General features: G+C 36.4%; 1 protein-coding gene across 1 annotated transcript; it reads right to left on the bottom strand.

The window, feature by feature from the left end:
* Positions 1 to 1,630: 1,630 nt before the first annotated feature.
* Positions 1,631 to 25,718, bottom strand: VCPIP1 (valosin containing protein interacting protein 1). The gene is made up of 3 exons (XM_084864301.1): positions 22,713 to 25,718; positions 16,174 to 16,260; positions 1,631 to 8,088 (listed from the first exon to the last, which is right to left on the bottom strand). The coding sequence occupies exons 1-3, from the start codon at positions 25,420 to 25,422 to the stop codon at positions 7,220 to 7,222; spliced, it is 3,666 nt and encodes a 1,221-aa protein (XP_084720427.1). The 5' UTR covers positions 25,423 to 25,718; the 3' UTR covers positions 1,631 to 7,219.
* Positions 25,719 to 25,784: the final 66 nt, after the last annotated feature.

Below are 25,784 nucleotides of genomic sequence, written 5' to 3'. Positions count from 1 at the left end.
CCAGATGATTGGACACTAGCATATTAGGCTTTTATTATATAGGATAATTATTATGAATGTTTATTGCTTATCTCCATCATTGCACTGTAAGCTCTAAAAGCCACATAGAATTTGTCTCATTTAGAATTATTTCTCTAGTTCATAAAACAGAAAGGAAAGCATTTGATCAGTGCTTAATAGACTGTTTTATTTTTGTTTTTTTATATTTTATTGATTTTTTTTTTTTACAGAGAAAAAGAGAGAGGGATAGAGAGCTAGAAACATCGATGAGAGAGAATCATCAATCAGCTGCCTCTTGCACACCCCCCACCAGGGATGTGCCCGCAACCAATGTACATGCCCTTGACCGGAATCGAACCCTGGACCTTTCAGTCCGCAGGCCAACACTCTATTCACTAAGCCAAACCGGTTTCGTCTTAATAGACTGTTTTAAATGAATGACTCAATATGTTGATTACATAAATTAAATAAGTCATTTTATAGGCAGACCTCATCCTATACATATTTCTTTCTATAACAGGAATAAACTCCCCACCCCGATTCTTACACAATCTATGTTTTTAGAAAAAGAATTATGTAGTAGGATAAATGGACCAAAGACAGTTTTAGTTCCAACCAGGAAAAATACAAGTTGCCCTAGCTGGGTTGATTCAGTGGACTGAAGGGTCCCAGGTTCGATTCCAGCCAAGGGTACATGCCTGAGTTGTGGGCTTGATCCCCAGTAGGGGGTGTGCAGGAGGCAGCTGATCAATGATTCTCTCTCATCATAGATGTTTCAATCTCTCCCCTTTCCTCTCTGAAATCAATAAATATATTTTTTAAAAAGAAAAAGTACAAGTTTGAAAAGCCCATAAGTTATCCTCCTCAGTATACCATATATAATTTTAAAAATCAAATATTACTTCAGCCCTTTCAGTGTGGCTCAGTGGTTGAGCTTGACCCATGAACCAAGAGGTTCCCAGTTCAATTCCCAGCCAGGACACATGCCCAAGGTGTGTGCTCGATCCCAGTAAGGGGGTGTGTGGGAGGCAGCCAATCGATGTTTCTGTCTCTGTCCCTTGCCCTTTTACTTTCTAAAAAAAAAAAATCAATAAATATTTTTTTTAAATTAAGTACCTACTTCAAGCTTTCCATATACATTTTTAATGATTAGAGTCAGAATTGCCGTTACTCGAGTTTGAAAAAGCGAATCAATAAAAATAAAATCCATACTGAACTGTCATAAGTAGGATGTTTATCATTTTATTCACTGAAGTTTTTGAGAGTTCTAAATTATATGGTATGTAACCAGTGGCCTGCATGTAAAGACCTCAAGTCCAAGTTTAGAACAAGTATAGCCAAAGCATAAAGCAAAGCTATTTATGTTTAGTTTACTTGAAACTCACACACATCACTTGTTTAATCAGCACTATGCTATCAGCAAGTGCGACCACAATGACATGACCAAGAAGAACAAGAAGGTAAATACTGTAGAACAACATGGTTATAGTAGAAATAGAGGACTTGAAAGGCTCCATGACTTGCCTTTGTTCACAGAACATGTTAGAGCACAGCGGTCAATTCTCCAGATTTCCAGTATTGCATGTGGTAATAAAGCTTTGCGTAAATACCTGAACATACAGCCATTCAATTTTTAGTTCATTAACTGTGTACCACAGAGTTTTAATGTAATGAAACAGTTTAAATAACATGTGACCTACACGTGAGGATTTATCCCACTTAAATAAATTACAGAATTCTTTTGATAATACAAATTTCAAAAATTTGAATGTTTACTATGTCAGGTACTGTCCTAATAACCTATATTAACTCATTTAATCCTCACAACCCCAAGTATAGCGGTGTGCCAGGACTCATGTCCGACGCTATGCCCTAACTACTGAGTGAATCTACTCTAACAAAGTGGGTATGAAGCATATACACTAAAACTTAAAATCTGTCATGCTGATTGTTAAACTATATAACTGTATTTTAGTGCTATTTTTTATATTTTCTTCCATTTCCTCATTATCTCTAACGAGTGTTTTTAAAAAAAACAGCACAAAGCCAAGTTTTATTAGAACATGTCTTTGTCTTTAAATACTCAGTAAGCCTGGCTGGTATAGCTCAGTGGATTGAGCATCATCCCATGGACCAAGAGGTCCCAGGTTCGATCCCCAGTTAGGGCACATGCCCAGGTTGCAGGCTCAATCTCAAACAGAGGATGTGCAGCAGGCAGCTGACCTATGTACCTCTCTCATTGATGTTTATCTCTTCCACTGCTCTCTGAAATAAATAAAAATATTAAAAATACTCAGTAAGCATTACATGACCCAATTATGTAATATGTCTGGAGAAAGTTTGCTCCTCTTTTCTAATTGGATTTGTTTTATTTGCATCGAAATCTGACTTAGGAAATTACTGTCTTTATGTGATAACACACTTAAAATAATTTTTTAAATTTTATTATACTAAGAATTCATTTATAAAACAACTACATTTCCATGCACTATAATATTAAGGTATGTCCTGGCCAGGTAGCTCAGTTGGTTAGAGTGTTGTCAAATACACCAAAGGTTGCAGGTTTGATCCTCAGTGAGGGCACATACAAGAATCAACCAATAAATGCATAAATATGTGGAACAACAAAATTGATGTTTCTCTCTCTAAAATCAATCACTAAATAATATTGTGTCATTCCAGGAAACTAAAAAATAACAATTTTAAAAAGTTACTGTGAAGTTGAGGGGAAAAACAGTATGTATTATTTTATTTTATTGATATAAAAGAAAACTACAAATACTGTACAGTGAGGTGTGCTGTAGAACACTATACAGTTATAATAAACTATTACCAATTATTTATTACTCAAATGTAATATATACAAGCAATCACAAAATCAGAAAATAATGGGTAACAGCCAGTGCCTTAGGGATGATGTAACATCTATACTATTTTATTGAGCAGTTAAAGCACTTGCCATTATTTCCAAATATTCTCACTATTACTGATTTTTACATATACTAAATAACATTTCCCTCCAAAAAGTAGACTCTCCAGCTCTTGGCACTAACTCTTAAAGTCAAATAGACCTGAAAATATTGATAACCTTTTCAGTCTTTTATTGCTCCACCACAGGCATAAAGGCTCAGGAAGGGACTTGTGCATTCTAAAGAAAAGTATGCAACACCTTAAAATTTTAAATACTAAGTACTTGATACTCACAAGCAGATAACATCAACTAAAACTTTTTTTTTTTACTAGTTTTTCTTTCTTTTACAAGAGAATAATCATTGTATTAATATTATACTACAAAAGCATGTAGACTCCATAATTTAAAAATTAAATGTCAGATATACAAGTAATGGCATTTTCTCCAATAATTCACAATTTTTACAATTTCTGCTATTTTGGAACAAAGGTTAAAATTCCCACGATTTAAGTATTAAGTATGAATTGAAACACTTAGCATCTTAAAGTATTAAGAATGACAGAACTTACAATTAACTGTAAATCTTACAATTGGTGAGATAGCTCCCCTTTGTTATTTTATTTCTTAAGTAAACATTCTACTATGGTATGTTTTCAAGTGAATAGTTCTGGCTTGAAATATTAACTTTTTAAATTAACTGTGAAGTGCCTTGAGGTTGTAATAATTTTGTTAAATTATATAACCTTGTAATGTCTACCCAACTTACTTAGAGCATGTATGTACCTCACTACTACTATTATAAAAGGTCATTTTAAGTTTATATTAAGGTGAGTGGAGTTTAACCTGATTTTTGCAAAGGCTTTTATGAAAATCTTAATATGGGAACTTTGAGAACCTTGAAACTCAAAATCTGCTCTGCCATATTTAACTATGGGCCAATTAAAATTCCTAGTGAAAAGTTAAGACAAATCTGGACTGATATTTTATAGTTACTAGAGTCCCAGTGCACAAACTTTGTGCACAGGTATAGTCCCTAGGCCTGGCCTGTGATCAAGGCCAATTGGGGCCTTCCTTTGTTCCGCGCTGCCCCCTCGTGGTCAGCGCACATCATAGCAAGTGGTCAGACTCCCAAGGGGACAATTTGCATATTAGCCTTTTATTACATAGGATTATACTGACCAAATCATGACGACAGAAGTTACAAGTTTATTTCATATCTAAAGGCTAGTTATTAGTGAGGTCTAAGTTTTTAAGAGAAATGTTTACTAATAGCCAGTATTACTAGGTAACTACATAAAATACTTTTATAAACTTTGCATTTGGGTAGCTAATGTGATGTCAGTACAATTCTCAAAAACCTGTCATTAGTAGTATGAGTTGCTAGCAAGTGATCTTCCCTGAGGTAAGAGACCATATGCAAAAGTCTGCTCATTTCCAATGAAGTTATATACTCAAAGATAATGGCAATAAGGACCTGTGGCTGGAAATCACAGATGCATTTTAAGCAGAAGGCCAAACTAGAAAGTTATCAGAAATTATATAGCAAATTTGCTGTTGCTCAGGTCATTATCCTGAAACACAGTGAAAGAGGGTGAAATGGATCTTATGCTTGCCCTTGGACTAGTTCCTGAGTAACCATTCCCTTGTAGTTCATTATATTCTAGCTTTTATTTGGCAACTGTCTTGTTTTTCTTCAGTATCAACCAGTTTCTCATTATCAGCATTCTAGACATACTCTATCTTCAATTCTACCTGGACTTTGGGTCATCAATTCAAATTTGATATGTTTAACTATAAAATGGATTAGTGAAGGAAAAAATTTTACTTTGACTTTCAGTGAAACACTGCAAACAGAATTGTTATAGTTTGTTACACCTAGGGCTAAAAATATTAACTGATTTATGATCTCCAGTTCTGGTGATCATAAGTAGTACTAAAAATAATCATTCTTTAGTCCTGCATTTTATTATAATAACCATATGAAAGGACAATGATATTTAAGAATTTAAATTGTTCTAAAACTTCTTTGTAAAGATGATACCTGGGCTCACCTCTCAAACACCATTGATTACCCCAACCAAATTTCAGCAGCTTTAAAATAATTTTAAGAAATTTAATTAATTCTCAGAATCAAGCCTTTTATTCTTTATCATGGGAGAACCAAAACTATTATAATACTTACACCTAACTGGCTTCTAAATAGCATTGCTGTGGTGAGAGAATTTAATATGTTTTAGAGATTAAACCCTTCGAAATGTTCACAGGTACATTCTAATTTGAATAAATAAAAGTACTTAATAGGGTGTTTGGTATTTTTTACTTCATACTATGAGAGTATATTTGTCAGTTATTAACTAAACATACTAAGCCACAGGTGAAGAAAGTATTTGTTAAAGAAAAGGTGATTATATAATTTACCTGGTAGCAGTGCATTTTGCTTGTTAAAGTTTTCTTATATTTAAACTAAAAAAAGGGAGGCGTGTTTCAATGGCTTAAAAGGCCAAAATTATAGTGGTTAGTGATATTTTTAACTTTTAGTTTAATACACAGAAGTCACCTATACTAAATAGGAAATATTAGTTGGCAGCTGCAGTTCTTTATGCAAATCTAGTGCACAATATAAAAATTCTACACTTTTCTGCTATTTAGATATAAAGACACTTCAAATTTACAAAAATGGAGAAAAACTTTTTTTAAATGTGATAAACCCAAATATATATCTTGATCAGATGTCACCTGCAAATATGTAGATTCTCCATTCTTTCCTTATTCCAAATGGACTAGCTCCTTTAGTAAGTAGATTCAGTCAGAGATACTTTCAGAGAAAGAAAAACAAAGCCTCCCTTATTTGGAAACACAAGTTAAAGTACTGTCTATATTCGTTATGAATCAACAGGTTGAGATTTTTAAACACCTGATAATTATACTTCCTGACGTACGTTTTCTTAAAATGAATACACAATTCTGCATCTGTTACATGTGTAAACAGACAGCCAGGCTTTGCTCTAGATAAGAAATTGTATTAACAGACATTTTGTCTTTCATTCATTCTAATTCAAATTAATTTCAGTGAACAGAAGAAAAAGATGTATTGAAATGTACATTCAGTATACAGGTTTACAAAATAGAATAAAATAGTGGGATACCAATCTCAGGATAAACATTGTGTCTTTAAGGAATAAGCATGAAAGCTGCTTCTTAAAACTGGCACTGACGATTTGATGAATACAAATGCCCAGTTGATCAGGGTATGATGCAGTAAAATTTATATCCAAATGCAAGTGAAGCCAACAAGTAAAGAAAACTTTATGGATTGGGGGGGGGGGGAGTTTTGGTTCAAAGGAGGGGAGGTGTTAAAGATACTTAGCATACATATAAGCTTACATACCACTGATCAAAATCGTAGAAAAATGTAACTCATTCATAAAGAAAAATTCTCATTTATAAATTGTGAATCTGACAAACTCTGAAAATTAGAGATTAACTACTGCTACAATAATTTTTACATTTTCTACTACACTTTGCAATCAACTTTTCTGCAAGATTAAAGAAAGAAACAAATTTGGTGGTACTTGACTAGGCCAGGATTCAAAAAATAATGGTAACATATTATCCACAAAAGAGCACACTATTGGCTGTGTTGACTCAAACAGCAACATTACTGAGTCACATTGACTTTATCATTCTAGAACAGGTATTTTCCCCATAACCTTGCTCAAATCAGCAAAATGTTTTATCATTACATTCTATTCTCAAGATATTTTCACCAAGAATACTATCTCTATGAATGTTTACGTTCACAGAAATGTCAAGATCCTAATATCTATAAAACCCTTTTTATGAATTTTAAGATACAATTTAGTTCAGATAACCTTCAAATTTACATAAATCTTTGAGTCTAGTAAATATGTGGGATGGTTACATCAACAGTAGCAAATCTCATTCCCTCCCAGTCCTAGCTTTTTTAGAAATCAAACATGTTTAGCAAGAGAATTTTTATGTCTGAAACATTAAGACTTTCATGAAATTAAAATTACAAAGAACTTCCAAGGTACCACATATATGGTAAAAACTCATCTCAGCAGATCTAGTAACTAATTTGTAGGAATTTAGAGCCAGCCTGGGCAGCAGTATATTAAAAGCTATTGCCAATCACACACTTGCTATCATGCACTGAATAACAAGATATAATCTTTGAATTGTATACGTACAAGAAAGATATTTAATGACTAATCAAATTATGTGGCCCAGCCAACAAATATTACATATTCACAATAAACATTCTGCCTTTATTAGCCTCTAATTAAATCAAGAGTGATCCATTGGCTCAGTTGTGTTTGTCATCTCAGCATCTTGACTATCCATCTCTTCAGGCTCATCCACGGAATTTCCCTTTTGTGCTTTTGACCTTGTGGCAAATGCTGCTCCCAGTGCCTCTGCCACACAACTTTCAGTTGTTTCTGTGTTCAGATTTTCAGTGCCACCAGTTAAAGAAAAAGATTCAGGCAAGCCAGTCTGAAGACTCCCAGACTTCACAGAACTCATAACTTCTCCTTTCCTTTGAGGAAGATCAGATGTTGACTGCTCTGTACTTTGATCCCTCAAGTGCTTGTCCATTGAAGCCTGAATAGAAGAAACCATTTCCTGCAATTTTTTTCGCTGGGCCTCAACCAATTCAGGATCCAGCTGCCTGCCGTCTCTCGTGGTAACTACTCCAGGGGCTATTCGAATAAGCTCACTGTTACCTGGAGTAGCTGTGAATATAGGAGGCTCTGTTTTAATGGAACTATTACCAAAGTCTGTCCCTGTGTTATGCTTCCTTACAACTGGAGTTTCCCTAGCTCTTGGATCAAGTTGTAGGTTACTGGATGCAGTTCCTAGAGAATGCCCTTTTCCCTGAAAGGCAGTTACATTATGAAGTTGATCAGATTTCTTTTTCACTACACCACCACTACCTAGTTTTAATAGCCCATGTGAGGGACTTGATTCCCTACTTCTTGTAGTAGCCTCTGCTCGAACCTGACTTACAGCCTCTTTAACTAAGTCTTCCACATCAGGACCGATGGGAAAATGTCCTGCAGCATCCACACACAACTCCAGTCTATCTTCAGAAGCATTATAGACAAAGGTTTTGCCAGGTAGATGTGGAAAAGTACAATGCTTGCCATCAGCCATACCTAAAGAAGGGGAAAGATAATTAACATATTAAAATGTTACTTTTAAAGTACAATAAGGACAATTTTAGGTGAAATAGTAAATTTTCAATAATTTACAGATTATAGCTTTTAAAACAAAATTAATAAGGAAATAAATTACTATCAATATAATTTAATACTACAAAAATATTACCATAGACCTTAAAGTAGTTCCTGGGGAGATGTTTAAAAGAACATATCATTTTTGCATTATGTTTATATAAGAGAATGTCCTATTTTTAAGAGATTTGTCTATGTCCCTTCCCTGTGACCAGGCTGGCCAGACCCCACCCATGCACAAATTCATGCACCGGGCTTCTAACACACACACACACACACTATCACAGTGACCAGATTATGCATTCAAAGATCATAATCTGGCCACTTGGTGTATAGCTTCTAGACTTTTTTTACATCTAAGAGTGGAGCTGCTGGGTTGTAGAGTTTAGTCTGTTAAATCTTTCCAGGAACCACCAAACTGTTTTCCCAAGCAGCTGCACCATTTTACATTCCCAGCAGTGTATGAGGATTCCAACTTATCTACATCCTTGTCCACACTTCTTATTTTCTGACTTTTTTTAAAATATATATATTTTATTGATTTTTTACAGAGAGGAAGGGAGAGATAGAGAGCTAGAAACGTCGGTGAGAGAAAAACATCAACCAGCCGCCTCCTGCAACACCCCCCACTGGGGATGTGCCCGCAACCAACGTACATGCCCTTGACCGGAATCAAACCCGGGACCTTTCAGTCCGCAGACCGACGCTCTACCACTGAGCCAAACCGGTTTCGGCATTTTCTGACTTTTTAATGGTACTCATTCTAGTGAGTGTGATGTACTATCTCATTGTGGTTTTGATTTGCATTTCTCTGATGTTGAAGCATCAGTTCACATGCTTATTGGCTTTTTATGTATTTTCTTTGGAGAAATGTCTATTCAGGTCTTTTGTCCATTTTTTTGTTGCTGTTGTTACCTTCACCTGAGGATATTTTTTTCCATTGACTTTTTAGAAAGAGTGGAAAGGAGTGAGAGATGGGAGAGAGAGAGAAACATCGATGTGAGAGAGACATATCAATTGGTTGCCTCCTACACTCGCCCCAACTGGATCAAACCTGAAACCAAAGTATGTGTCCTTGACCGGGAATTGAACCCAAGACCCTTAGGTGGACAGGCCGATGCTCTATCCACAGAGCCACAACGGCCAAGGCTCCTTTGTCCATTTTTAATTGGGTTTTTGAGAGTTCTTTATGTTTTAGATACAAATCTATCATCAGATATAATTTGCAAAAATGTTCACCTAGTCTATGGGGTGTCTTTTCAAATTTTTTTTTTTTTTAATATGTTTTTATTGACCTGACAGAGAGAAAGGGAAAAAGACAGAGAGATAGAAACATCAATGAGTGAGAGAAATGTTGATCAGTTGCCTCCTGCGTGCCCCATATTGGGGATTAAGCCCAAAACCTGGGCATGTGCCCAGATTGGGAATCAAACCGTCACTGTCAACCTCTTGGTGCATGGGACAACACTCAACCAACTGAGCCAAACCAGCCAGGGCTCTTTTTACTTTCTTGTGGTGTCCTTTGCAACACAAAAGTTGGTTTGTAATTTATCTACTTTTTTCCTTTTGTGCTTGTACTTTTGGTGTCATACTAAGGTTTTGCCTAATTCAAAGTCAAAAAGTTGTCTTCTAAGATTTTTCAATTTTAGATCTTATATTCAGGTTTTAATAGAGTTTGAGTTATTTTTGTATTTGGTGTGAGGCGGGGTCAATTTTAGTATTTTTCATGTGGACATAACACTTATCCTATTACCATTTGTTAAAAAGAAACTATTCCTTTTCCCATTATCATAATCCTAATTAAATATTTATTTTTAAAAATCATTCATTGGTATCAATATATTTCAGAAGGCAGAATAAAGTGAAAGAGGGAAAGTTAAAATAAAAGGATGCAAGAATGGGAGGTGTCAGAAATTTATAGCTTTAAATGCTTTTGATTTACATCTTTAAAGTTATAGCTTTATGTTTTAAAAAAACAAAACTTTATCATCAATAATTTAAGTTCTACTTAAAGAAGCTTGAAAGAAGAGTGCAAATTAAATGCAAAGTAAGCACAAAAAAGGATAAAATAAAGAGCAGAAATCAATGAAACTGAAATCAGAAAAACAATAGAGAAAAACTTATAAAACCAAAAGCTGTTTCTTTAAAAAGATCAATAAAACAAATAAATTATAAAAAGGACTGGTCAGAAAAACTTGACAAGAGAGGTACAATATCATAAATGAAAGACCTAACCAGACATTAAAAGAACAGTAAGGAAATATTATAAAAAATATTATGCCAATAAAATTGATAACTTGGACAGATATCTTCAAAGACAAAACTAACAAAGCTTACTCAAGAAGAAATGGATATCCTTATTAGGTATAACTCTATTAAGAAATTTAGTTCAGCCGAAACCGGTTTGGCTCAGTGGATAGAGCATACTGAAATGTCCCAGGTTCGATTCTGGTCAAGGGCATGTACCTTGGTTGAGGGCACATCCCCAGTAGGGGGTGTGCAGGAGGCGGCTGATCGATGATTCTTTCTCATTGATGTTTCTAACTCTCTATCCCTCTCTCTTCCTCTCTGTAAAAATCAATATAACATATTAAAAAAAAAAAAATTAAATTCAAAGTTGAAAATTACCCAACAAAGAAAACTCCAAGCACATTGGTTTCACTAGTAAATTCTACCCAACGTTTAGGAAATAATATCAAAACTATCACAAAATCTACCAGAAAACAGAACACTTACTATTTTATGAAAGCCAACACTATCCTGATTATACTGTCATTACAAGAAAGGTACATGCTATTATCAATCATGAACATTGAACACATGTAAAAACACTCAGAATATGAGCAATCTGGATCCACCATGCAAAGTTGGTTCAATATTTTTTTTACAGTCCCTTTTTAATTGGGTTTTTGAATAGTCACAGACATGTAAAGTACAGCATAAAAAATAGTCAATAATAATGCAAAAACTATGTATGGTGTCAAGGGGGTACTAGACTTATCAGGGGGATCATTTCATAAGCAATATAAATCTATATTGTACACTTGAAACTAACATAATATTCAATGTTAACTCTAATTTAAATGTTAAAAAAGTAAAAATTAATAAAAGGTAAGCAAACAAAAATAGTGAGTCAATGCAATTCAACCCAACCAACAAACTAAAGATAAAAAACATAGGATCATTTCAATAGATGCAGGAAAAGAGACCTGATAAAATTCAGCATCCATTTACAATATAAACTTTCAACAAACTAGGAATAGAAGGGAATGCACCCTCAACCTGATAAAGGACATTTCTGAAAACCTACAGAACAGAATGCTTTCCCCCTAAGATCAGCAACAAGGCAAGGATGTCCACTCTCACTACTCCTATTTAACACTGATCATACAGCCACAGTGCCATAAGGCAAGAAGAAGAAATAAAAGGCATACAGATTGAAAAGGAAGAAATCAAACTATCTTTTATTTCCAAAGGATATAAACAATCCCAAAATATCTGACAAAAAGCTACTAGAACTAATATGTGAGTTTGGCAAGGCCACAGGATACAAGGTCAATGCATAAAAACCAATCTTATTTATGTGCAGTAGCAATGAACAATAGGAAATCTGAAGTTTTTAAAAAGCATATTTTGCCCTGCCCAATTGGTTAGAACATCATCTGATGAGCCAAGGTTTCAGGTTTGATCCAAGGTCAGGGAACATACAAGAATCAGCTAATGAATGCATAAATGAGTGTAACAACAAAAATTGATGTGTCCCTCTCTAAAATCAATTTAAAAAAATTTTAAAAAGCATATTTTACAATAACATCCCAAAACATGAAATATATAGGTATAAATAAATGAACAAAGGATGTGCAAAATAATATGCTGAAAATTACAAAATGTTGGTAAGAGGTATTAAAGAAGACTTAAGTAAATGGAGAAATATAATATTTTCATGAACCAGAATTGATGTTATCAAAATATCAATTGTCCTCACATTCAACACAATCACAACAAAAATCCTAACAGACATTTTGTAGAAAGTGACAAGTTGATTCTAAAATTTATATGGATAAGCAAAGCACCTAGGACATCCAAAAGAATTTTTAATAAGATTCTGGAAATAGACCCATTTGTACATGGTTAAATTATTTTTTACAAATAACCTTACTGAAATGCATTTTGCATATAATTCACCCTTCTCAAGAGTATAATTTATGGGCAATTTTAAAAAATGTATTGATTTCTGAGAGGAGGGAAGAAAGGTAGAAACATCAATGATGAGAATCATTATTGGCCGCCCACTGGGGATCGAGCCTGCAACCTAGTCACGTGCCCTGAGCAGGAATGGAACTGTGATTTCCTGGTTCATAGGTCGATGCTCAACCACTGAGCCACACCAGCTGGACAATTTTTGATAAAGGTATCAAAGTAATTCAATGGATAAAATATAGCCCTTTCAACAAAGGTGCTGGAACAAATGGACATCCATACAATAAAAGAAAAAAAGTCCTTGACCAGGTGGCTCAATTGGTTGGAGTATCCTCCAATATGCCAAAATGTTACAGGTTCAATTCCTGGTCAGGGTGTTTAGCTGAGGCAACCAGTTGATGTTTTTCTCTCTAAAACTCAATAAAAACATATCCTCAGGTGAAGAATTAAAAAATAAATAAAAAAGATCCCCAGTAGTGGGTGTGCAGGAGGCAGCCAATCAATGATTCTCTCTATTCATTGATGTTTCTAACTCTCTGTCCCTCTCCCTTACCCTCTGAAATCAATAAAAAATATTTTTAAATGTTAAATTAGTTATCAAATTTAGAAAGCTATAATCTTTAAAAGGTACTATTAAGAAAATAAACAAGTTACAAATTGGGGGAACTTATTTGCAAAACACTTATCTAATAAATGAATATGTAAAGAACTCTCCAAACTCAATTTTTAAAAATCCAAACCAATTTTAAAATGGGGGGAAAAGATAGCAAATAAACAAATAAACAAAGAAAGAGTCTCTCGGCATCATCAGTTTGTAGGAAACGCAAATTAAAACCACTATGAAATAGTACTATAAACCTTTTACAATGGCTTAAAAACAAAAACTGGTACTATCAAAGTACTGAGAAAGACACAGTAACTAGAACTCTAATTAGAGTAATTAGAACTCTAATACAATGCTGATAGGAATATAAAATGGTCCATCCACTTTGGAAAATGGTTTGGAAGTTTCTTAAAAAGTTAAGCAAATATTTACCACATGATTCAGCAATCCAACTCCTAGGTATTTACCAAAGAGAAGTGAAAACATATGTCCACACAAATGTTTTTAGTGGCTATATTTATAGTAGCCAAAAATTTTGATAATAAAACAACAAACCAACTGTCCTTCAATTGGTTATGAATTCTTTAAAATGTGATGAATACATACAATGGAATACTACTCAACAATCAAAAGGAATGACTACTAACATATGCAATCAGACAGATGAATTGCAAAAGCATTAGGCTAAAACAGAAATTGGCAATTTTTTTCTGTCAAGGGGCAACATGGTAATATTTTAGGTTTTGCAGACCGTAAAGCCTCTGTCACAACTATTCAACTCTGTCACTGTGGTGTGAAACAGTCACAGACAATATGTAAACATGAGTGTGGCTATGTTTCAATAAAACTTTATATATAATAGGCAGTGGGCCTAATATGGCCCACAGGCAATTTGCCAATCCTTGTGCTAAGTCAAAGGAGTTAGACACAAAAGGTTATACTTATAATTCCATTTATATGGTGATATAAAAAAGGCAAACAGATAAGACACAGAAATTAAATCAGTAATTGCAAGGATTTGGGGGTTAAGGACAAGGGATTAATTAGAGACATAAGGCAACTTTTTGAGATGATGGAAACATCTTCTATCTTGATTGTGATAGTGGTTATATAAAAAATTTATATATAAAATATAAAATATATAAAAATTTATATATCTGTATACTTAAAAAGGGTGAATATTACTATACATATATATATATATATATTATGCTTTAATATTCTCATCTTAGAAAGAAAGGGAGAGAGGGAGAAAACAAGCCACTCTGGTCCCCAATTCAAAAAACCCAAGAAAAAATTATTTTTACATAATCAAAACTCAAGGAAATTTAAACACGGGTATTTGGTTATATTTTTTATTTTATTTTATTTTTTTAAAATATATATTTTATTGATTTTCTACAGAGAGGAAGAGAGAGGGATAGAGAGTTAGAAACATCGATGAGAGAGAATCATCAATCAGCTGCCTCTTGCACAACCCCTACTGGGGTTGTGCCCGCAACCAAGGTACATGCCCATGACCGGAATCGAACCTGGGACCTTTCAGTCCCCAGACCGACGCTCTATCCACTGAGCCAAACCGATTTTGGCTGGTTATATTTTTTAAATGTGATAATGGTATTGCAATTATTTTTAAAAAAATAAAAAATATAATAGTTATATGAAGTTCTTATACATGATATTATATTATGTGTGAAATTTATTTTTAACAGTCCAGTTGAGATGGGGTAGAAATATACTGATAATTGTTGAAGCTAGGTGTGGGAAATAGAGGCTCATTATACTATTATTCTTGCTACTTTTATATATGTTTGAACATTTCAACAACAGCCAAGTTGAGATGGGGATGGGGTTAAGAATTAAAAAAAAGTGAGAAAGAGATAAAAACTATAAAATAGAGATTATGCACTTAATGTCTACCGAGGTCAAGTAGGTGAAGAAGCAAGATAAGCCAGAGTGATGAAGTCTGAGGCCAAAAGCATTCACATCAAAATTTTAAAAACACAGGTGTGTTCCAAACACACACTGGCATCCTCTCAAAATCTTAAAACTATGAATATACAATTATATACTCACACATGCCTTTATAAACAATGCACACACAATGTGAAAAGTAGTAAAATGTAAAATGAGTTGTGTCCTAAAATCCAGAAAACACTAGGGAATGTATAATAATTATAGCCAATACACAATACAATAACAAACTATATTAATCTGGTTCTGGGATAGTTACTAGCATTAAAACCAAACTTTCTGCCCAACTGGCATGGCTCAGTGGTTGAGCGTTGCCCTATGAACCAGGAGGTCGCGGTTCAATTCCAATCGGGGCACATGCCAGGTTTCGGGCCTGATCCCAGTATGGGGCATGAAGGAGGCAGCTGATCAGTTATTCTCTCTCATCACTGATGTTTTTATCTCTATCTCCCTCTCCCTTCCTCTCTGAAATCAATAAAAAAAATTTTTTTTTAAAAATAACTACTGCCGAAACCAGTTTGGCTCGGTGGATAGAGCATCAGCCTGCAGACTGAAAGGTCCCCGGTTCAATTCCCATCAAGGGCATGTACCTTGGTTGCGGGCACATCCCCAGTAGAGGGTGTGCAGAAGGCAACTGATCAGTTATTCTCTCTCATCATTGATGCTTTTATCTCTATCTCCCTCTCCCTTCCTCGCTGAAATCAATAAAAATATATATTTTTTAAAAACAACTACTGCCGAAACCAGTTTGGCTCGGTGGATAGAGCATCAGCCTGGAGATTGAAAGGTCCCAGGTTCGATTCCCATCAAGGGCATGTACCTTGGTTGCGGGCACATCCCCAATAGGGGGTGTGCAGGAGGCAACTGGTCGATGTTTCTCTTTCATTGATGTTTCTGGCTCTCTATCCCTCTTCCTTCCTCTCTGTAAAAAATCAATAAAATAAAAAAGAAAAACAACTACTAATTTCATAATTTGTCTTTAGTTACGAATCATATACATTATTTAAATGAGAAGATAGGAGCAAGAAAGTGATAGAATATTTTTAGTAATAATATAGCAGAAAACACAGCTGAGCTTATCAGGATAATCCATTTTAATTAGGCAGGTTGCTAAAGAATACATATCTAAAATTAACATTAGAAATAGTTTTAGAATACTATCTGAACTTTATCTTCTAACACCCTGAGTAAAGATATTATCTAAAAATAAAATCAGAATTTTACTATACCCATGGTTTTCTTCATAATATTGTAGAATACTCCACCCCTTTGGAACATGTGAGGAAGCCCCTTTGCATAAGACCATACATCTTCTCCTGTAAGATAAAAACACATACAGTATCAGCAACAAACAAGTGTTCAACCCAGGGTTGTTTTATATGGATTAGCCACTATCAGAGATTGCAAGGCAGCCTAGTATAACATATAGAGAGATGAAATAATATGGAATGATGAGGCTATAGCATACTAGGAAATGCATGACCCACCTATAGATGGCAGCCACTGTCAACTACTGACATGGAAAATGTAGGCCCAATGTTTCAAGACAAAAATGGCTTTTCAGCTGAAACTGGTTTGGCTCAGTGGATAGAGCGTCGGCCTGCGGACTGAAGGGTCCCGGGTTCAATTCGGGTCAAGGACATGTACCTTGGTTGCGGGCACATCCCTGGTAGGGGGTGTGCAGGAGGCAGCTGATCAATGTTTCTCTCTCATCGATATTTCTGACTCTCCCTCTCCCTTCCTCTTTGTAAAAAATCAATTTTTTTAAAAATGGCTTTTCATAAGAAGCCAGAAATCTGGACTTTGTAAATGTGAATTTTTAAAAAATATATTTTTGTTGATTCAGAGAGACAAAGGAAGAGGGAGTGAGAGCTAGAAACAAGGATGAAAGAGAAACATCAATCAGCTGCCTCCTGTACATCCCCTACTGGGGATTGATCCTGAAACTGGGCATATGCTCTGATCAAGAATTGAATCAGCAACCTCCTGGTGCACAGGATAACGCCCAACCAACCAAGCTACAATGACCAGGCAATTCTCTCAATTTTTTAAAAAATATATATTTTACTGATTTTTCACAGAGAGGAAGAGAGAGGGATAGAGAATTAGAAACGTCGATGAGAGAGAATCATCGACCAGCTGCCTCTTGCACACCCCCTACTGGAGGTGTGCCCACAACCAAGGTACATGCCCTTGACCGGAATCGAACCCGGGACCTTTCAGTCCACAGGCCGACGCTCTATCCACTGAGCCAAACCAGTGCCGGCAATTCTCTCAATTTTTAAATGTAGGAGCTAATTGAAAAATGTATTCACAATTACACAACTCAATACGAGGCATATTAAACAAAGTAGATATGAAAACTGAATACAGCTCAAAGGATACTAATTTATTTAAAAAATAATATAAATTGTATTGTCTATATTTTTGTTAAAGCCAAATAAAAACAATGGAAGGGGCTAGGGAGAAAAGTCAATAAGTAGGCTAAAGATAAGTAATTAATGTTTTGGCTAGATCCCCAGGGGTCATGCAGGAAGCAGCAGATCAATGATTCTCCCATAACTGATGTTTCTATCCCTTTCTCCTACTCCCTTCCTCTCTCTGAAATCAATAAAAACATTTTTTTTAAAAAAGAATGGAAGGAACATAAAGTTACTTTTGGCTTGTAGAATGTGGTTGTTTTGTTTCTTTATACTTTCATTGTTTTCTAATCTGATAATGTACAGTACTACTTTCATAATCAGTACTTTTAAAATTTACTTTATACATACTTAAATTCCTTAAATTAAAAAAAAAAAATCTTATAATTAAGAAAATAAAAGGTATCAAAGTAATTTGAGTATAGTCCAGCTGATGTTGCTGAGTGGTTGAATGTCAACCCATGAACCAGGAGGTCATGGTTCGATTCCCAGTCAGGGTACATGCTCAGGTTGTAGGCTTGATCCCCAGTAGGGGATGTGCAGAAGGCAGCCTATCAATGATTCTCATCACTGATGTTTCTATCTCTCTGAAATCAATAAGAAAAATAAGTATTTTTTAAAAAAGTAACTGGGTATAGAAAGGAATAAAATCAATGTCTAACTTAATCTTCAGAGCATGGTATTATAAAATCATCATTTATTATAATATCCACATTCATCTTAAGATACATCTATATGCATTATTTTCTTTTTATGTTTTTATTGATTTGAGAGAGAGGAAGAAAGAGAGGAGGAAAGAGGGATAGACAGAAACTTCTATGAAAGAGAAACATTGATTGGCGGTCTCCTGCAGGCCACCCCTGGGGATTGAGCCACAAACTGGAAATGTGCCCTGGCCTAGGATCATACTGTAACCTCCTGTTTCATAGGTTGACACTCAACCACTGAGTCACACTGGCTGGGCAAGCATTATTTTAAAATCAATTTTATAACTGCTCTACTAGATATATGCTATATATAAATCAATTAGAGAGGTAATCAGAGGGCATGTAAAGAATAATAATATACACAGACTGGCCTGATTATGATGATCTCTGAACACATAATAATCTGGTCACTCAGAGTGTGTGTGTGTGTGTGTGTGTGTGTGTGTGTGTGTGTATGGCCCGGTGCATAAATTTGTGCGTGGGTGGGGTCCGGCCAACCTGGCCATGGGGAGGGGACATGGGCAGTTGGCCAACCTGCCTGCTGGTCGAACTCCTGGCTGAGGGGACAATTTGCATATTAGCCTTTTATTATATAGGATATACACTGAGTGGCCAGATTATTATGCATTCAGAGATCATAATAATCTGGCCACTCAGTGTATATTAACTACTATCTAGATTTGAAACTGTCCTCTATCCAATATTTAAAGAAAAAACATCAAGATGTAATAATGATGTTTAGACCCAATGTCATCTGAAATCACAAATGTTTGAACCCCAGGTGTAATTCTGCAAAATCTTAAGGCAGTTATAACATCAACAGGCACTATTAAATTACAAAATACTGTACACTTTAAATTCTCTCGCTCTCGCTCTAGCTCGCGTTCTCTATCACTCCCTCTTTCTCACCCCTTTTCTCTAAGCATATCTTTGAGTGAGGATTTAAAAAAAACACACCACTGAATTAAAAATGCATACAGTTGTGTTTTTTTTCAGGAAGAAGAAAATAAACAAAAATCAAACAAGTTTCTCAACTCCTAAAAGTTCGCTCAACTTTGTAGTGAATGGGGTAAATATCACAAGTAGCTTAATTCCATTTAAAGCAATTCGAACAAATTGTTTCTCACAAACCTGTCTTTATCTTTTGAAAAGGAAAATTAAGTAAACACTCAGTAGAATACAATATTGAGAAAAAATTAATTAGTCTAGTTTTTATGATGGATGCTATACCATCTATCATCTCTACCACACAAGAAAATCCATAAGGAAACAATAACCAGAACTAAGTGTCACTCCACTACTACATAAATAATAAAGATTACAGCCTGCAAAAATTGTTCAATAACTTCCAAATGGTCTGGATAAAGCAGATGTGAAATAATTACAGGTAAAATATTATTTCATTTTAAAACTACCATCAAAAGATTAAAGTGACTAATTCCATGAATCGTTTATACTGAGCCAAAGACTCATGTACTTAATGTCTTATTGATATACAGAAATAGATATAAACTCTATTTAATAAATATTCTACTTAAAAATAATGTAAGGAAAACACATGTCCCTGACTATTAAGCATTCAGCCTATTTAATGAAGATATAAAAGCTATATGATGAAAACTAAAGCTATGAAAGTATGGGATGCCCTCATCTGGGATCCTGCAGGTAAGTTTATGGAAAGCAAGGACTGTGTCTCATTAATTCTGTACCTCTAGCAGTTTCTAACTCACAGCAGACATTCATTTTGTTGAAATAATCTGCATTCTTTCAGCATTTTCTTAGCACCTAATAAGTGTCATGCCCTATGCTTGGTGATAGGGTTTTCATTGGTGAATAAAATAGGCTACTATCTCTTTTATAGAATTTATAATACAGTGGGAGAGGCAAATGTATAAGTAAGCCAACAAATGAGATAATGAAAACTTGTAATAGGTGCTATGAGAGAAATGAAAAGGATAGAATAATAGAGGGTACCTATTTAGAGTGGTAAATAAAAGTCTCTCAAACCCTTACATAAGGTGATCAGAAGGAGAAAGCCTCTTTTAAGGAGGTGATATTTAAATCTAAACCTAAATGAGGAGGAGCCAGGTATTTGAACACATAAAGCTTGATGAGTTATTTTCTAAAGCAAAACAATAGCTTAGTTCACATTTGGTAATTCACAAAATAATTTCTGCACTTTGAAACTTGCAATTTTCTAAATAAGCTCTGTCACTTTTCATTTTCCAGCCCAATCCAATCCAAACAGCGAGTTTCCTGGCACTCTTTACAAAAGGTTGTGTGTATATAACTATCCCCAAGTTGATATTCTTACAAACACACCACTTTTTACTAAGAGTATCTTCTATATAATTCAAATACAGCTAGAAGTAGAGGTAGAAAACTGACATTTATGGAGGGACTATTATAGGCCAGGCACTGTATTAGTACTTTAAAGCAGAAAATCTTTCAAGTGTTACCACTATAAAATCAGCAAAACACTCTTTTTATATTCAAATTTTGTGTTTAGAGTAGGAGAAGATTTAAAGAAATTTGTGATTTGTAAGGAAAACAACATAAATATTGGAAGTGAAGAGGGAAGGGATCATTAAAGAAAGACATTATCTTGGTGAACTCATGGCACTCCATAGTTTACTACTCAGATATTCAGGTTCAGAAACCTCAAACCAAAATAAAAAAAGTGACTAATTATAAACCAGAATTATATCGTACTAATTTTTGTTAAAAATATATTATCTTATTGACCAGACTTTTAGACTACTGATCACAATCTCATCCACACCACATAATCCTCATTTGCACTTTCAACTGTACATCAATATTTATATCAGGAAGCAAACTCAGTGATCAGAATTGATACTTGATGAATATAAAATCAGTAAAGGGATATCAGATCTTTCAGCTAGGCCATGGTGAGGACTGACCACATATTTCTGCCCCTAAATAGAGATTACCTTCCAAGTTACCAGAATTTTCATGAACCACAGGTTATCTTTTCCTTTTGTGCAGCAGATTATAAACAGAGCCAAATTCTGCTTTTCAAGTCTTTTTCAATGTTCTGTGCTGACCATCCATTCCATTTCTGCTCGAATAGCCTTTTTGAGATATGTTAATGTCATGTATTTAATTCAAAAACATTTCAGAGTACCCATTATCTGCTGGGCACTATATTAGGTGCTGAGCATCCAAGGTTAGTTATGATCTGAACCACATCCTCAAAAATTCATCTTCTATTGAGGAAAGCTTCCCCTTTTCTGTTTTTAATTTAGGAGATTGCTTTTTGTTTTTAAGTGCCTTCTGAAAATATCTAATTTTATTCATTTTGTGCTGATGTTATTTAATTTTCAGAGTCCTGGGAGTAATAAATTTACTCTGTATACTAACTACAAGGGTATTTTGTATAGAGGAGGAAACTTAAGTACTGGGAAGTTAAGCAGCTTGCTTGAAATCACAAAGTTAGTAAGTAGTGGAGATGAGATTAAAATTCTAGATCTTTCTGACTCCAAAGATCACACAATATTTCCTCTATTTCATGCAGTCTCTAAGAAACTAAAAACTCTAAGACAGAAATATATAAAATGCCTACATTTCTTGACATATCCCCCAATTCAATGACTGCTAAAATAAAATCAGCAATATCAAGTTATAAATTTGTACAGGATTTTGAGATCTATTAACTACTACCCTCCCCCTCCCCCCTTTGGCTTGTTAAAAATAATTTAACAAGCCAAGAATAAATAATCTTCATTTTGGAAGGTCAAGGTCCAATTCACTGATATTTAGCATTCTTGGAAACATATTCAAATCACAGATCACTTTTCTAGGTGGAAGCTCTAGTATCAGCAAAAATAAGGCCCTTCTAATATGTAAGAGATCTAAATTTTACTGCTACTTTAAGCCTCATTTTCATTATCATCTACATCTGTTCTTCATGTTTCTTATGAGTTACAACAGTTCATTACAATTATGGCAGTCACTGAGTAAGGAAATTACTTGAACACTAATCCTAATGTACAAATAAGAAAAATGTGATGAACTAGGGAAGGGAGAACAGGAAATGGAGGAGAGACACTATCAGGTGGGAGTGTGGTGCGAATAACACCAGAAACTGCAATTCATCAAACAGGAAGTCCTGAAATCACATGACATGCAGGAAAACAAAATTTAAAAATAAATGAGAAAGGGAAAGAAAGGTGGGCAAGTTCAATAGAACCAAGGGGGGAAATGAAAAAGGCTTTAATTGGATACATTACAAGCCTATTTAAAAGAATAATAAGTTATTGGGGTGATGAACACACATATAATATAAAGATGAATTATAGAATTATACACCTAAAATCTATATAATTTTATTAACCAATATCACCCAATTAAGTCAATAAAAAAATTTTTTTAATTAAAAAATATATATTTAAATAATCTGGTGATAGTTAACAGACTATTTTCACTTTTTTAGTTATGTTTTATATTTGCTCAACAGAGAATCATACAAAAATCTAGCCATTAACTGTCAAAAAGATTAAAAATAATTTTCTTCTAAAATAGTTTTTACGATGACCACAGATTTTTTTTTACAGAAACAGAAAAAAAGTGTATTATATTCACCATTAAGAAATACCATCTGAGTTAAACTCATCTTACCCATTAACGTTGCTAAAAGACACAAGGAGTACATTTCTTTGTCAGCTTGCTCCTGAAGTTCCTTAGATGACAGTTTACCGGTAGCAGCAATCTCTTCTTGTTTCACAGTGTGAGCAGAGTGTGCTGCAGAAGACTGGCCACCTTCTGCTTTACTTTTTAGAATTTCTATTGTAATTCTGTCACCATGCTGCAAAGGAACTGGATCCTTTTCCATTCCTGCCTGGGGTGGCATTAACTCTTTAGGAGGAAAACCATATCGAATACACTGTAAATATGGAGGAATGTTGAATTCTCTGGCTATGCTTTCCTGAAGTTCAAAAAAAGTTGTTGTAGACTTAAGTGTAACCATGGACTGCCGTCCATCATTAGTTGTTATTCGGATTTTCTTCTCTTTAGAAGTTGTGGGTGAATAGGGAGATTTGGTAGGGGTAGCAGGTGCAGAGGATGGACCATCCCGAATGGCACTGGGAGAAACAGTCCTGGGCTGCCCTTTTTGTTCTTGTTTTAACTTCTCTGTTTTCCGTTTCTGCATTACAGAAGCCTGTTCCGTAATAGTCTGTTGAATAGTTCTTTCTGTTTTACTCATGTTTAACTCCTCCTTGTGCAAAGTTTTTGTTTTCTGTCCAGTAAGAATAATTTTAGTTGGGAGCTGAGACTCTGACTCTTGTCCTTGTACATCTTCAGCTCTTTGAGCATGAGCACCATCTATATTTACAGGAGTATAATCATCAGGATTCTTTTTGGCAGTCTGATGCAAGATAGTGTGGACAACTTTCTGAACTAAGATTTCACTCCCAAATTCACCAGGAAAGTGCTTGGTAACAAGTTTCATTGCAACATCATAAACATTACTATTCAAAGATGCATCACTTTCATACTGGAACCAATATACTGTTTCTCTGACCACTCTGCCACCCCATTCCAAAGTAATAGGAAAAGCTTCTGGTAGATTGTCATACTCTTTACCATCCCAAAAATGTTTGAATCCACAACCACACTTGCCACCAGTGGACCTCGAATTAGTTCTGTCCCCATCCAAATACACAATAGACCCATCTCCTCTGACCCTTCGCACGGATGTTCCATGACACCAATTACAAGCTGGTAGGCTACTCAGCCCATAGTCTGGTACCAGTACATCTTTCACTGAGTCATATGAGCAAACCACACTGTTCACGGGAAAGCTATAATTTTTGTCAGGCCTCAGCTGTCCATGAGTACTTTTGGCCAGGTTATATAGCTTCCCTCCTGGAACCAACCACTCTGAAGGAACATGAAGTTCAGAAAGGGCACCACAGAGCAAACATTTGTGAAGGCGATTATCCATTACTGCTTTTTTAGCAGCTGCTGTGACTTCTTCAGGCTGCACTCCTATCACCCCAGTCCTCCTGTAGAAATATTGATGAACATCAGCAACCAAACTGGGGTGGATACCATGTTTGTCCATAAAGACTTCTTCCATAGCAGCAACCAGCCTAAGTAGGTATTTATCCTGTAGGCTTCTGTCTCCTCCAATAACACAACCACCATCCTCCTCAAGTTTGATGTACTTTTTAATAAGGTCCTGAGGCACACCCCATGCTTTTGGAAGCAAATTCATAGGCAATTTGGGCAAGGCAGCCCCTTTTATACCTACCAAGGGAATATAATGGTTTCTACCAGAGCTACTCCATGCAATACAAATTGGTTTGTTCAAATGCCCATCTCTCCCAGTGCACTTCTCTGCAGGGATGAGCCCAGGCAGAAAGGTGGCCGAATAATCACCGGAGCTTCTCATGCCACTGAGAGAATCTAATAGAATAATAGGGCGATGTAACACATTGGCAAGACCAAATATGTGGATATTCCTCAGGCCCAAAGGAACACCCTCCGGAGGTACAAACAAAGGGTCACACTCATTGATGATGTCTTCCCACTCAGCAGCATCAATGAAGTCATGGAACAGGGCTTGGTATCTGGGCAGGTGCTGTTGAAAGTGTTGTTTCAGATTCTCTCTCAGGGCATGCCAGAAGAGCTCCCGGCCCACCAGAGCCCGGGACACTGCATGCACCAGGCAGTGTCCATCCCCATCCACATGCACTGGAATGAGGCATTCCTGGCTTTTGTTGGCCCGCTTGATGTCCTCAAGGGTGTCGTGCAAATAGAGGAGGCTTCCGGAGCGGTCCTTGCCATAGCCCACCGTGTTAACGTGCTCTGGTTCGATGAGGAAGGCGCGGTCACCCAGTAAAGCGCAATCGAACAGTTCGCCCTGGTTCATGTCCCGGAGAAGCTTGGCCCGGCCCGTCTGTTTATCCATTCCATAGCGAGCTAAAATGGGCGACAGCAGTTTGCAGTGGTAGTTGGAAAGGCCCATCACCTTCACCAGTTCCGTGGTCTTCTTGGGCGCCCCGGTGACCCCCAGCAGCGCGTTCCGCAGCAGGTTGTGGAGCACTACGTCCGGGTCGGTCACCTCCTCCACCCCCAGCAGCTGGTGTTGCTCGTGCCGCTGCCCGCACTCGGTGCACTCGATGCTGACAGAGCCGGAGGCCGGGAAGAACAGGCGCGCCTGGCACTTGGGATCCGGGCAGCTCCCGGAGAGGATTCTTCGGTCCCTCCGCTTCGAGAGCATCCCCGGAGCGGCCGCCGCCGCCGCCAGGGCCGGCGGGGTGTGCGGTGCCTCGGGCGGAGGAGGCGGCGGCGGCAGCGGAGGCGGCGGCGGCGGCTGAGACATAGCTCTCGGGGCTCTCGAGTCTCGGTTCCGCGTCCCAAGCGACCCTCAAAGGCTCATAGCCCAGACCCCCGCCGGCCCAACTCGGTCTAGTCCGGGCCCAGGGCGAATCGCTTTCGTTTTCCTACCAGCTCCTCCTCCTCCTAGGCGAAGGCGGAAGCGGCGGACGTTGTTTCTCTTCTTACTTCTCCTCTGCCGGAGCCGTTGCCCCGAACGTAACGGCCACCACCCTATCCCGCACTCACACTCACTCACTCACTCTCGCTCTCTCTCCTCAGACACACAGACATACACGCCCTCGCTGACAGTGCGCAGGCGCAGCTTCCGCTCTGCCCTCTGGGAATTAAAGTCCTCCAGCCTCCCTC

The sequence above is a fragment of the Pipistrellus hanaki genome (assembly GCF_964339955.1).
Source record: "Pipistrellus hanaki genome assembly, chromosome: 17".
Lineage (NCBI taxonomy): Eukaryota > Metazoa > Chordata > Mammalia > Chiroptera > Vespertilionidae > Pipistrellus > Pipistrellus hanaki.
Note: the sequence above shows the minus strand (reverse complement) of the source record. Positions and strands in the feature narration are given on the sequence as shown.